General features: G+C 37.3%; 1 protein-coding gene and 1 non-coding gene across 2 annotated transcripts in view; one reads left to right on the top strand and one right to left on the bottom strand.

Annotated features, from left to right (window-relative positions):
• Positions 1–13590, bottom strand: part of MUC19 (mucin 19, oligomeric) — a 188895-nt gene that overhangs the window by 10005 nt on the left and 165300 nt on the right. Inside the window, 11 exon segments of the mRNA XM_054445211.1 lie at positions 248–301; positions 1554–1607; positions 2669–2710; positions 3286–3339; positions 3608–3658; positions 11107–11160; positions 11306–11359; positions 11682–11735; positions 11891–11944; positions 12196–12243; positions 13189–13242. Of these exon segments, the coding sequence (XP_054301186.1) occupies positions 248–301; positions 1554–1607; positions 2669–2710; positions 3286–3339; positions 3608–3658; positions 11107–11160; positions 11306–11359; positions 11682–11735; positions 11891–11944; positions 12196–12243; positions 13189–13242 (573 nt within the window).
• On the top strand, positions 6563–6669 carry LOC129010976 (U6 spliceosomal RNA). The gene has a single exon (XR_008493126.1). It is a non-coding gene; the product is annotated as a U6 spliceosomal RNA (small nuclear RNA).

Raw genomic sequence — 13590 nt, 5'->3', positions numbered from 1 at the left:
TCAAGAATATATTATTAACTATAGTCATGATCTTGTACGATAGATCTCTTGAATTTATTCCTCCTGTCCAAATGAAATTTTGTATCCTTTTACCAACATCTCCCCACCATACCCTTCCCCACATATACAACTACCCCAACCACTGGTAACCATCATTCTACTCTCTACTTCTGTGAGAACTGCAGATAAGCTATCCTGTCTTCTGAGGTGCCACCAAGACAAATGCATTTATTACTATCTGACTTACCTGTGGTAGGAGGTCCAGGAGCAGTGGTTTTGTCAGATGCTTCCTTGGAAGGACCTAAAACGAGCAAGGGAAGAGCAATAAACTTTTTATTTTTTCTTTGTTTATAGCTTTATTGAAAATATTAATTTACAATAAATCACACATGTTTAAAGTGGATAATTTAATGACACCTATTTATACATCTGTGAAACCATCATCCCAGCCAAGATAATGAACACATCCATCAACCCCCCCTCCATATTTCTTTTTTTTTTTTTTTTTTTTTCTGGTCTCAGAAGAGCATTTACTTAAGACACGTCCATGTGGAATAAGAGTCTCAAAGCACTTGGAATATACTAACACATCTACTAATGCTAGCTCATGCCCCTGCCATGGAAACACTAAGAACTTCTTATCGTAGCAATCCCTTGTTCACAGAGGTGAAGTGAAGATTCTCCTATGACCCTGATACATGTTTCTCTTCTGGGTGCCCTTTCTCTAAATGATGAGAGCTTTTCTCACACTTTACTCTATACATGTTTCACTTCTGGTGCCCCTTCTCTAAATGACAAGAGCTTTTCTCACACTTAACTCTTACTTCATGTAACTTGGTTTCTTGGTTCTCCTGTATTAATTTTGGAGGGACAGAGTGGGAGAAAATGAGAAAATGAGAGACCTAATGTTGCCCTCAGCTTAACTACATTTTAGACAGGTTTGTTCCTAGCTATTGGCTCTTAATCTCCCTTTTCTTACTTACTTTAGGAAACTTGCCTTACTTTTAAATTCTTCTTCTGCCCTTCGAGATGTAAATCTTCTCCCAGTCTCTTGTCAATCTTACAATTCATAAATATCTTTCTCAAGGACCTGATAGCCACTCTTTTGAAATATAATTATCAAGAAAAATGATGCCTCTATCTCCCAATCTTTGTGGGAGGGTAGGGGCCTAACTTTGACCTGATTAAGTGCCAATTACCAAACACAGATGGCCTAATCATATAGATTAAAGTCTCTCCAAATATCCGCCATTACTTTTCCACTAGCTTAGCCAAGCACTAAACAATTCTCCTGCCTTTTGCTTTATCAGAGCTGAATTCAATCTCTCTCCCCTATTGTAATGGTTTTGACACTTATTGTAATAGTCTTGAACAAAGTATTCTTTGCCTGTTTACATCTGGTGCAATTTTATTTTACAGTTGAAGTGTGACATTCATTCATAGAGATAAATATTGGCTATCTGTATTTACTTTGTAAAAAGTATTTACTTTTGTGTTAAAGACAGAGAAATGTTGAGCATGTAATCTTCATTTGAGACAATAATTTCTATTACCTGAGATGGAAGTTTCTGGGATTCCAGTGATTCCACTTGATACCACAGTGGTTCCTGCAAAGGAAAATGAGGGCAAATTCATATCAGCCACAGCCTTTATTCCTATCCTCAGAGATCAACATGAGGAAGAGAAAGCAAATCAGATGACATTCTGGGCCAGTGATGCAGCTAGCCCACAGGGCACCTTGTGAATTACAGACACACAAATAACTCCTCTGGCCAGATGAGAATTCATGGATTTCAGTGTCTACTCTCTCCTTTAGTGGTGCCCTGTGTGCCTTCGCAGCCTGACCTGGGGACTCTGGCATTAGCCTGAGAAACCCCAAAACAAGAAAACAACCATAGATGGCTAGGAAATGTAAATGCCCTAATGGGACTTCCTGAGTCTTATCTTTACCCCCAATATTTCCCTATGCTGAAGCAATGGATAGGAGTCATTAGTGAGAACCCAGTGGAGTTAAACAGATTTAACCACTGACAGACACTCATTTAACCCTAAGAAAGGCAAAGAAGAATGAGGTAGGAATTGATGTGTGGATGCTACAGTCAGTTCCACAGAATGGATCTTAGTTTTCTAGCCTTAGGTTCTTACAGCTACCTACTAAATATTTACATACCTGTGTTGGAGCTTCCAGAAATAATTATGCTAGAGGCTACCTCAGTGGTGCCTGTAATAAGAGGGAAGGACACAACACCTTTCCCATCATCAGAAATGTATGGCTTTTCCACATAACGTGGTTTCTCTGAAGCAACAGAAAACATTTAACAAGTTTTTTTGCACCTAATGTTAAGCCTGGCATGTTTTCCAATGGACTCTTTCATAATTGTATGTTCAAGGGAAATATGGGAGAGGAAAGTCACAATTGCCTCATAGATCTCGCTTCTCTAGATCCAGAATCATCCAGACTTCAATTACTAAATTTGAGAATGTTCTTCTTATATGCACATGATTTACCTCCAGTAAAGATTTCTAAAGTAAATGTAAGAAAAGGGACAAGTTCTCCAGGGAAAGAAAACCAGAAAACAAAGTGTGTCTAAACTTGTGATCAAAGGTTAAGTATCTAAATCAAAGCCTTAATCAGCACAATTACCTGCATCCATTATAGTAATCTCACCTTCTTGGCTGCTGGTGACTCCCGTTGATCCTGGGGTATTGCCTGACAAGACAAAGGGAGTAAAGAAAGGATGTGTCTAGAGAATTATTAATACATCTACAATATATCTTGGAAAATTCAGAGAATTGATCTAGGTTGGCCTCATGATCTCTTATTAAAGGGTAAGCAACCACTTTCCAGCCACATTCATTTTCATTCAAAATCTGTACATAGTAAACTCAAATGGAAAAATCATGGAGAATCCAAAATGTGAAAAAACTCACCTGATGAAATTTCTGCTTCAGTGGTTCCAACATCACCTTTAAAAGTTGTGGCCTCTGTAAGAGCAAATTACGAAAAGTGGAAAAGATGGAGAATCTGTCAACATGAAAATGATATGGCAATAGATGAAGTTGTTTTGAGAGCATTTATTATTTTTATTAATATTTTTAAATTTTGTGCATACATAGTAGATGTATATATTTATGGGGTACATGAGATGTTTTGATACAGGGATGCAATGTGAAATAAGGACATCAATAAGAATGGGGTATCCATCCATTGAGTTGCAAACAATCCAATTACACTGCTTAACTGAGAGCCATTTAAAGGAGAATTCCTTTTACTACTTGACTTACCTGTTCTGAAACCTCCAGGTAAGGCTGTTGTTCCAGAGCCTGTTACAGTGTAGCCTGGGATGAGATGGTGAAGGAAGAGGGGGTAATATGAGCAGTGTTTTATAGGATGGAAATCATGGTTTAGAACAAATCCATGTGTTTCTGTGAAACAATGCATTCCTTCTCCAGGATTCCTTTCCCAAGAGGTAAACTAAACATGGTTTTCCCTGTTTTATAGTATTCATTTTGGACAGCTTCAGTCCTCTGGGATCCTTCTTTTCCAAGTTAGCATCATGAATGAGGGCCTTTCCCATCGTCACCTTTTTCAATTCCCCACGCTCACCTGTTTCACTTCCAGTAGGTTGGCTTCTCCCTGAAATTATGTTGGTGATCCCTAGAGTTTAAAAAATGAAAAGGATTGAGAATCTTGATATTTTAATTCTTTCAAGAGAGATTTCCCCCTTCTACTTTCTACTTTCAAAGTTTCATGACTATGAGGCTAGGTTCTCTGAAAAAATGAAATATTAAAAAAATACATCCCCAGCAAATTCTGGCTGATCCTGTTTGAGATTCTGAATCCCAAAATTAGAGGCAATATGGTCTCCTGGTATAATGTGGTATATCCCAGTACTTCAGTACACAGTGCTAAGTCAAACACATTGGAAATTGCTAAACCAGAACTCCTCTCCTTTTCAAGCTCTTTGCCTGTGTCCACCCTTTAGGTCCTGGAGAGCCCAAGGACTATCTTTGTCTGTTTTCTCTTCTCCCTGTATGTAAATAACATACAGTGGGTTATTTAGGGCTAATGTAACCCTAAATAACTCATCAGTACCCACAGTTTCAAATATTATTTGTAAGCAAATGACTGACAATTCTCTATTCCAGTACAGGCTTCTCTTCTGGGCCTCAGTCACCTTCATCAACTCTTCTGGAGATCACTACCTGGAAACCTCAGAGTAATTTGAACTCAAACAATCAAAATCAGACCTTACTGTATCATCTATCAAATATTATTTTTAATTCCTCTAGTATATTCCCAAATTTGGTAGATGGCACCATCATCTATCCACCTAAGCACTCAAATCCTGAACTAGGAGTCATCTAAATTTATTCCTCTCCTTTATCTCCTCAGCCACACTTGTTGATTCTAACTGGCCAACATCTTGCACACTCTTTCTGCCTCTGCATCCCCTTATGACTAGCTTATTTCAGTCCCTAATCATCTGTCACTTCCAAGAGACTTCAAACTATACAACATACCTCCACCCTTACTCTTACTCTCCTTTCATATCAATCTTCTACCTGTGACAAATTAATCTTCCCAAAAAATCCAACCTGGGCATGATAATTAACCTCTTTAAAAATCCCTTCTCATTGCCCATGGAATCAACTTTTTAATTTTTTGTGTTATAATTGAGGCCAATATTATAATATTCTCATAGAATATAGAATTGATGAGTGATCTTTTTTTCTTCATTTCATGATATTTCTGTCCCAACTTCGCAATCTAGAAGCTCTAAAAACTTCCCAACATTCCCTCTTTCAATGTTCTCTCAACATCTGGGTTGTTTTCCACAAGTATATTGTGTTATTGCATTATAGTTCCCTGAAAATTCCATATTGTTTTACATCCCCCAGACATTTTAATAGAAAAGAGAAAATATTCTTTTCTGTCCTAATTCTTTCAAGTAAACAAAAGACCCCCAAGATGTCTTAAGCTTATTTCAGTCATCTTTTATTTATCCAGCCTGGAATTCTTGGTTAGTGGTGACTTTATTTGATATGACAGTAGTATGAGCAAAGACAAGTGTGGAAATATTTTACTTAAAAAAATTCCTGTCCCCATTTAGGTATCTACTTCTGGGAAGCTATGTCCTAACAATGATGTTTCTAATTAAATCTTTAGTTCAGGGTATTCCACAGCATTAATATGACTACCTTCCATGGACTTCAGTAAGTCTTCATCTTCAAATGAAAAGTTTTATCATCTCCTATCAGGGCCTAAATTTCACTAGTAATTAATGAAATCCCCTGTTTGTAATTAATTTCTAGTAGTGGTATTGTTTAGTAATGAAGTTGTAGTTCCTGGTAGTAGAGGAAGAAGTTGAGATGACTTAATTTTGAAATCTGGAAAATATTTCATGTTATAGTAGAAGAAATATTCTCAAAGAAGATGGCCTTTTGCCTGAAGTACTCAGAGACAGCTTTCTTTTGTAACTTTGACTAATCCCTGTCGAAATTTCCAGCAAGTGTGGTGAAAGAAGATATTCCAGGGGATTTGAAATGAAAGTGAAATTGAGGGAAAGATAGTAAAACAGAGAGAGAGAGAGAGATCAAGAGAGACAGAGACCATAGTAATGACTTTTTTTTTTTTTAACCCAGAGAACAGCATAGACTTGGAAAAATTCACATTTCTTATAAGCCATCCAAGGGCTTCTCTATGCAAAGAGAAACAAAAACCGTATTTTCTCCTAGGCTTTCTCATCCCCCAAAACCAACTGTGGCAAAACTCTCATTCTGGAGCCCTTTTGCTGTGGTTAAATACTTTGGAAAGAAGTGCTTTTCCTTTGCTCCTCAGTTTTAATTCCTGTGGTGTGGCTCCCTCACATTTCATAGGGACTTCTTGGAAGTGTGGGGGTGAATTTTTTTAAATTAAATTTCTTGGAACCTTAGTCATGAGGATAAACCCATGAGAATAGGTTTAACATGCAATAGAAGTCCAAGATGGGCAAATTAAACACCTTTACTAACCAAGACTGGCATTTTCTAGGCTCCTGAAAACTCCAGCTGACCATATGAAGGCAAGATGGATAAAGGATTCAGAATAACATATCATTCTTAGTTTCATAAAAATCACATCTAAAAAGCTGGTGTGGAGTGGCAAGTTGGAAATAAACAAAAACAAACAAACAAAATCAAGAGCCATCCATCTACTGTCTTTAAGAGCTCCATCTCACATGTAATTATACCCACAGAGTCAAAATAAAGAAAGAAGGATCTACAATGCAAAAGGAAAGCAAAAAAGATCAGAAGTTGCTATTCTTACATAAAAGACTTTAAACCAACAACAGAAAAAAAGGACAAATAAGGGCATTACATAGTGATAAAGTGTTCGATTCAAGAAGAAGAATTAACTATTCTAGACATATATGCACCCAGCACTGGAATATCCAGATTCATAATGCAAGTACTTCTAGATCCACAAAAAGACAGCTGCACAGTAATAGTAGGGGACTCCAACACCCTACTGACAGCATTAGATTGATCATCAGGGCAGAAAACTAACAAAGAAATTATTGTGCTCACTTCAGCAGCACATATACTAAAATTGGAGTGATACAGAGAATATTAGCATGGCCCTACTATAAGGATGACACAAAAATTCATGAGGCCTTCCATATTTTTTAAACATACAGCATACCAGAATCTCTGGGTCACAGCTAAAGCAGTGTTAAGAGGGAAGTTTATAGCACCAAATGCCTACATCGAAATGTTAGAAAGATCTCAAAGTAACAACCTAACATCACACCTACAGGTACTAGAGAAACAAAAGCAAACCAACCTCAAAACTATCAGAAGACAGGAAATAACAAAAATCACAGCTTAACTGAAAAAAAATTAAGATGTGAAAAACCATACAAAATATCAATGAATCTAGGAGTTTGTTTCTTGAAAGAATAATTAAAATTGATAGACCGCCATCTAGACTAATAAAGAAGATCCAGATAAACACAATCGGACATGACAAAGGAAATACTACCACTGACTCCATAGAATTACCAAAAAACAACAACAACAGCAACAACAACAAAAAAACTCTCAGAGACTACCACAAATGCGTCTATATACACAAATTGGAAAACCTGAAAGAAATGAATAAATTCCTGGAAACGTATAACCTCCCAAGATTGAACCAGGAAGAAATTAAATTCCTAGACAGACCAATAAAGAGTACTGAAATTGAATCAGTAATCAAAAGACTGCCAACCAGAAAAAGCCAAGGACCAGATAGATTCACAGCTGAATACTACCAGATGAATAAAGAAGAGCTGGTACCATTCCTAATGAAACTATCCCAAAAAATTGGGAAGGAGGCATGCCTCCCTAACTCATTCTATGAGGCCAGCATCATTCTGATAACAAAACCTGACAGAGACACGACAAAAAAGAAAACTTCAAGACAATAACCTTGATGAAATAGATTCAAAAATTCTCAACAAAATACTAGCCAACTAAACTACCATCAGAGTGAACAGGCAACCTACAAAATGGGAGAAAATTTTCACAACCTACTCATCTGACAAAGGGCTAATATCCAGAATCTACAATGAACTCAAACAAATTTACAAGAAAAAAACAAACAACCCCATCAAAATGTGGGCGAAGGATATGAACAGACACTTCTCAAAAGAAGACATTTATGCAGCCAAAAGACACATGAAAAAATGCTCACCATCACTGGCCATCAGAGAAATGCAAATCAAAACCACAATGAGATACCATCTCACACCAGTTAGAATGGCAATCATTAAAAAGTCAGGAAACAACAGGTGCTGGAGAGGATGTGGAGAAATAGGAACACTTTTATACTGTTGGTGGGACTGTAAACTAGTTCAACCATTGTGGAAGTCAGTGTGGTGATTCCTCAGGGATCTAGAACTAGAAATTCCATTCGACCCAGCCATCCCATTACTGGGTATATACCCAAAGGACTATAAATCATGCTGCTATAAAGACACATGCACATGTATGTTTATTGCGGCACTATTCACAATAGCAAAGACTTTGAACCAACCCAAATTTCCAACAATGATAGACTGGATTAAGAAAATGTGGCACGTATACACCATGGAATACTATGCAGCCATAAAAAATGATGAGTTCATGTCCTTTGCAGGGACATGGATGAAATTGGAAATCATCATTCTCAGTAAACTATCACAAGGACAAAAAACCAAACACTGCATGTTCTCATTCATAGATGAGAATTGAACAATGAGAACACATGGACACAGGAAGGGGAACATCACACTCTGGGGACTGTTGTGGGGTGAGGGGAGGGGGGAGGGATAGCATTAGAAGATATGCCTAATGCTAAATGACGAGTTAATGGGTACAGCACACCAGCATGGCACATGTATACATATGTAACTAACCTGCACATTGTGCACATGTACACTAAAACTTAAAGTACAATAATAATTAAAAAAAGAAAAAGAAAAGGAAAAAAAATACTAGCCAACTAAATCCAACAGCATATCAAAAAGCTAATCCACCATGATCAAGTAGGCTTTATCCCTGGGATGCAAGGTTGGATCAACATACACAAACCAATAAATGTGATTTACCACATAAACAGAGCTAAAAACAAAAACCACACGACCATCTCAATAGATGCAGAAAAGGCTTTTGATAATATTCAATATCCCTTTATGTTAAAAACCCATAAAACACTAGGTATTGAAGGAACATACCTCAAAATAATAAGAGTCATCTATGACAAATCCACAGCCAACATCACACTGAATTGGCAAAAGCTGGAAGCATTCCTCTTGATAACTGGAATAAGACAAGGATGCCAACTTTCCCCATTCATATTCACCATAGTACTAGAAGTCCTAGCCAGAGCAATCAGACTAGAGAAATAAATAAAAGGCATCCGAATAGGAAGGACATAAGTCAAACTATCTTTGTTTGCAGAAGATATGATTCTGTACCTAGAAAGCCCCATAGTATCTGCCCAAAAGCTTGTAGACTTGATAAATAACTTCAGCCAAGTTTCAGGACACAAAATAAGTGTGCAAAAATTAGTAGCATTTTATACATCAACAACATCAAGGCTGAGAGCCACATCTAAAAACACAATCCTATTCACAATAGCCACAAAAATAAAATACCTAGGAATACAGCTAACCAGGGAGGCAAAACAGCCCTATAATAAGAATTACAAAACACTGCTGAAAGAAATCAGAGATGATACAAACAAATAGAAAAACATTTTATGTTCATGGATAGGAAGAATTAATATTATTTAAATGGCCATACTGCCCAAAGCAATTTGCAGATTCAATGCTATTTAAATCTACCAATGACATTCTTCACAAAATTAGAAAAAAAAGGTTTTTAAAAATTCATATGGAACCAAAAAAGAGTTTGAATAACCAAGGCAATCCTAAGCAAAAACAACAAAACTAGAGGTATAACATTACCCAACTTCGAACTATATTACAATGCTACAGTAACCAAAACAGCATGGTACTGGTACAAAAACAGACACACAGACCAATGGAACAGAATAGAGAGCCCAGATACTATGCTATACACCTACAACTACAACCATCAGATCTTTGACAAAGCCAACAAAAACAAGCAATGAGGAAATGACTCCCTGTTCAATAAATGGTGCTGGCATAACTGGCTAGCCATGCAGGAGACTGAAGCTGAACCCCTTTCCTTACACCATATACAAAAATCAACTCAAGATAGATTAAAGGCTTTAATGCAAAACCTAAAATTATGAAAACCCTGGAATATAACCTAGGAAATACCATTTTGGATACAGGCCCTGGCAAACATTTCATGACAAAGATGCGAAAAACAACTGCAACAAGAACAAAGTTTGACAAATGGAACCTAATTCAACTAAAGAACTTCTGCACAGCAAAAGAAACTAACAACAGGTTAACAGACAACCTACAGAATGGAAGAAAATACTTGCAAACTATGCACCTGACAAAGATCTAATATCCAGAATCTACAAGGAATGTAAACAAATTAACCAGCAAAAAACAACCCTATTAAAAAGTGGGCAAAGGACACTAAGAGTTATTTTTCATAAGAAGGCATACACATAGCCAACAAGCATATGAAAAAATTCTCAACATTACTAATCATTAGAGAAGTGCAAATCAAAACCACAATGAAATACCATCTCATACCAGTCAGACTGGCTATTATGAAAAAGTCAAAAAACAACAGATGCTGGTAAGGCTGCAGAGAAAAGGGAATGCTTATTCGTTGTTGATGTGGATGTAAATTAATTCAGACACTATGGAAAGCAGTCTGGAGATTTCCCAAAGAACTTAAAACAGAACCACCATTTGACCCAGCAATCCCGTTAGTGGGTATCTAGCCAAAAGAAAACAAATTTTTCTACCAAAAAGACACATGCATTTGCATTTTCATCGCAGCATTATTCGCAATAGCAAAGACATGGAATCAACCTAGATGCCCATCAATGATGGACTGGATTTTAAAAATGTAGCGTATACACACCATGGAATATTATACAACCATAAGAAAGAACAAAATTATGTCCTTTGCAGCAACACGGATGGAGCTGGAGATGCAGCTGGAGGCCATTATCCTAAGTGAATTAATGCAGGAACAGAAAAACAAATACTGCATTTTCTTACTTATAAGTGGGAGCTAAACACTGGATACTCATGGATATATGGATAGCAACAATAGACACTGGGGACCACTATAAAGGGGAGGAAGAAGGGGGCACTGAAAAATTGACTATTGGGTACTCTGCTCAGTACCTGGGTGATGGGATCATTCATACTCCAAACCTAAGCATCATGCAATACACTCAGGACATGTAACAAACCTACACATGTACCCCCCCGAATCTAAAATAAAAGTTGAAAAAATTTAAAAAATAAAAAAAAGACTAGTGTATGGAGAAAATCAATCTGAAGAGCAAGGGCCCGATCTTGATTTACCTGACATGTCTCTTCAAGTGAAATACAAAATCCCATTTCAGCTCATCTTCCCATTTATTCATCACTACACAAACTTAAGCAAAGAACTGTTGAGAACCCAAAACAAACCACTCACCAGTTGCCATTCCAACTCCAGTGGCAACTCCAACGTCTGTAGAAGTCGTAGCCTCTGAGGAGAAATAGGAGAAAGTGATATAGAATGCAGACATTTGGAAAAATGTGTAACAGTCTTACTTTATGTAATATCCCTATGGGAGCCATCAGGTCCCCAGAAGTTCATGCAGGCAGGTTTCTCCAACTGTTTCATGACTCACTTGTGTTGAAACTCCCAGGTACAATGGTCGTGCCAGTAGTTATCCCAGTGGTAACTGCAATCACAAGAGGAGATAATCAATTTATGAATTCCTTTTGATCTAAAATTAGGATTTGGTTTAGAAAAAAAATCATAGGTTTCTCAAGTGAACTAAAAGGTTTATCAGGCACTTTCTTGCCTTAAGTGATACATCATGCATGGTCTCATGATGTCATTGTATTGCAAATAAGTAATCGGCAATTCACAAGGAGTCAACTATTTATATCCTGGTAATTTGTACTCAATGATTGAGGAAAGTGTCCAGTAAGTTCATTATAGCCAATTTGATTTAGTTTAAGATGAAAAGAAAAAATAATCATTTGATTGCTAGTGCCCACCTATTTTACTTCCAGCTTCAGTGGTTCCACCATTGCCCAAAGAAGTTGTGGCTTCTAAGTGAAGGGAGAAAAGAAGTAAATTCAGAAGAATCCTATAACTGAGAAAATCCAGTGGTATTCCCAGGGTATGGCAGGGAGTGTGTATGTTTGGGGGGAGGGAATCAGTCATATTCCATGACTGAAGCCCCTTATATGCCCTATTAGGTTACCTGTGTTGGAACTTCCAGGTGCAACTGTTGTGCCAGAGACTATGCCAGTGGTGCCTAAAGCAGGGAGAGAGAAAGAGAACCCAAACTGTGATGCATTTACCATCCCAAGAAGAGCATGGACAACAATGACTGTCTATGACTTGAAAGCAGCAAAAGACCTTTCTTGTGCTATCCTGTCACCATGAAGTGTGCTCTCCATTTTTAAATTCAGAGTCACAGTAAACACATTAGTTTGTAGTCCAGCCTTGATTATTTGGCTCCTTAGAGTTAAATGTCAGAGGTTTTGGGGTCTTTTTCACACTTACCTATTTCACTTCCAGGGTTTGGCCTCTCAGATGTGCTACTGGTAGCTTCTAATGAAAAGAAATGAAAACAATATTTGTGTAAAGGTATTCAACTGCATTCAATAAACTTATAACATCCAAATTCCAAAGTATGACAAATCTAAACCTCCAGAGTAACTTCTATCATCTCTGCTGCCTTAAATAGAACTATATGGATTTATATAGCCTCCGTAGGTACTGGGGTAATAGCTTAAATGTTAAAAGGGGAATATTTCTGGACTCTGAGCCTCTTTTTCTATAATTTTAGTATAAGGTTTGGCCCCAGGAGAAATGATATGATTTTTATAAATACAAGCTTTGTTTAACAAATATCTCTATGAAAAGGCAAAAGCCCAATGTAGATCTGTAGGAACTCAAGAGTTGCCAATTCTTTGGCCAGGTGCAGTGGCTCACGCCTGTTATCCCGGAATATTGGGAGGCCAGGTTCAAGACCAGCCTGGCCAACATGGTGAAACCCCATCTCTACTAAAAATACAAAAAAAAAAAAAATAGCTGGGTGTGGTGGTGCACACCTGTAATCCCAGCTACTTGGGTGGCTGAGGTAAGAGAATTGCTTGAACCCTGGAGGTGGAATTTGCAGTAGGCTGAGATCACACCACTGCACTCCAGCCTGGGCAACAGAGTGAGACTGTCTCAAGAAAAAAATAATATATATATTTGTCATTTTTTCTCATTTCTCATTTTTTCTCATGTATGTTAATATATGCATATATATTTATGTGTGTGGGTATATATATATATATGTATATATATACATATATATATACCATATATGCCAATTCCACTTTCATTGGTTATGCTTCCTTCCATGGAAGTTATATCTTCTGAGAATAAAAAGGAAGAAAGTAGTGAGGGCTAACAGAAAATCATCAAAAGATATAATGTACCATTGCTGCAGAGTTAGCCCCCAACCAAAAAAATAAACCAACAGCATCTGTTTCCTCATTGACTCACCCGTGTTGAAACTGCTAGGTGAGATGGTGTTGCCAGAGACTACTCCAGTAGTACCTAAAAACAAAATGGAAGGGTACTACTATATCAATTTTATTCTTATAATAAAAGCACATTCTATAATAGAATGAGGTAACTACAGAATTCTTCATTATGCAAAAAGAACATTTTCAGGGATAGCTTGTTCCAAAGTTATTTTGTGTGTTTGCAAATGTAATGCTCCATTCTCACTATAAACTTGGTGGGGGAAGGGTGCAATGTCAGGTGGTGGTGGAGTCTCAATGAGAACATCTCTTTTTCTGGGCTCAATGTCAGTAAAACAAAGGTACTTTATTTACCTAGTTGGATGCTAGTGACTTGGCTACCTGATACCCCTAGAAGAAGGAACAAAGCAGGACTGATTAC

Source organism: Pongo pygmaeus, chromosome 10 (genome assembly GCF_028885625.2).
Source record: "Pongo pygmaeus isolate AG05252 chromosome 10, NHGRI_mPonPyg2-v2.0_pri, whole genome shotgun sequence".
NCBI lineage: Eukaryota > Metazoa > Chordata > Mammalia > Primates > Hominidae > Pongo > Pongo pygmaeus.
The sequence above is the reverse complement of the archived record's forward strand: the minus strand, read 5'-3'. Positions and strand labels throughout refer to the sequence as shown.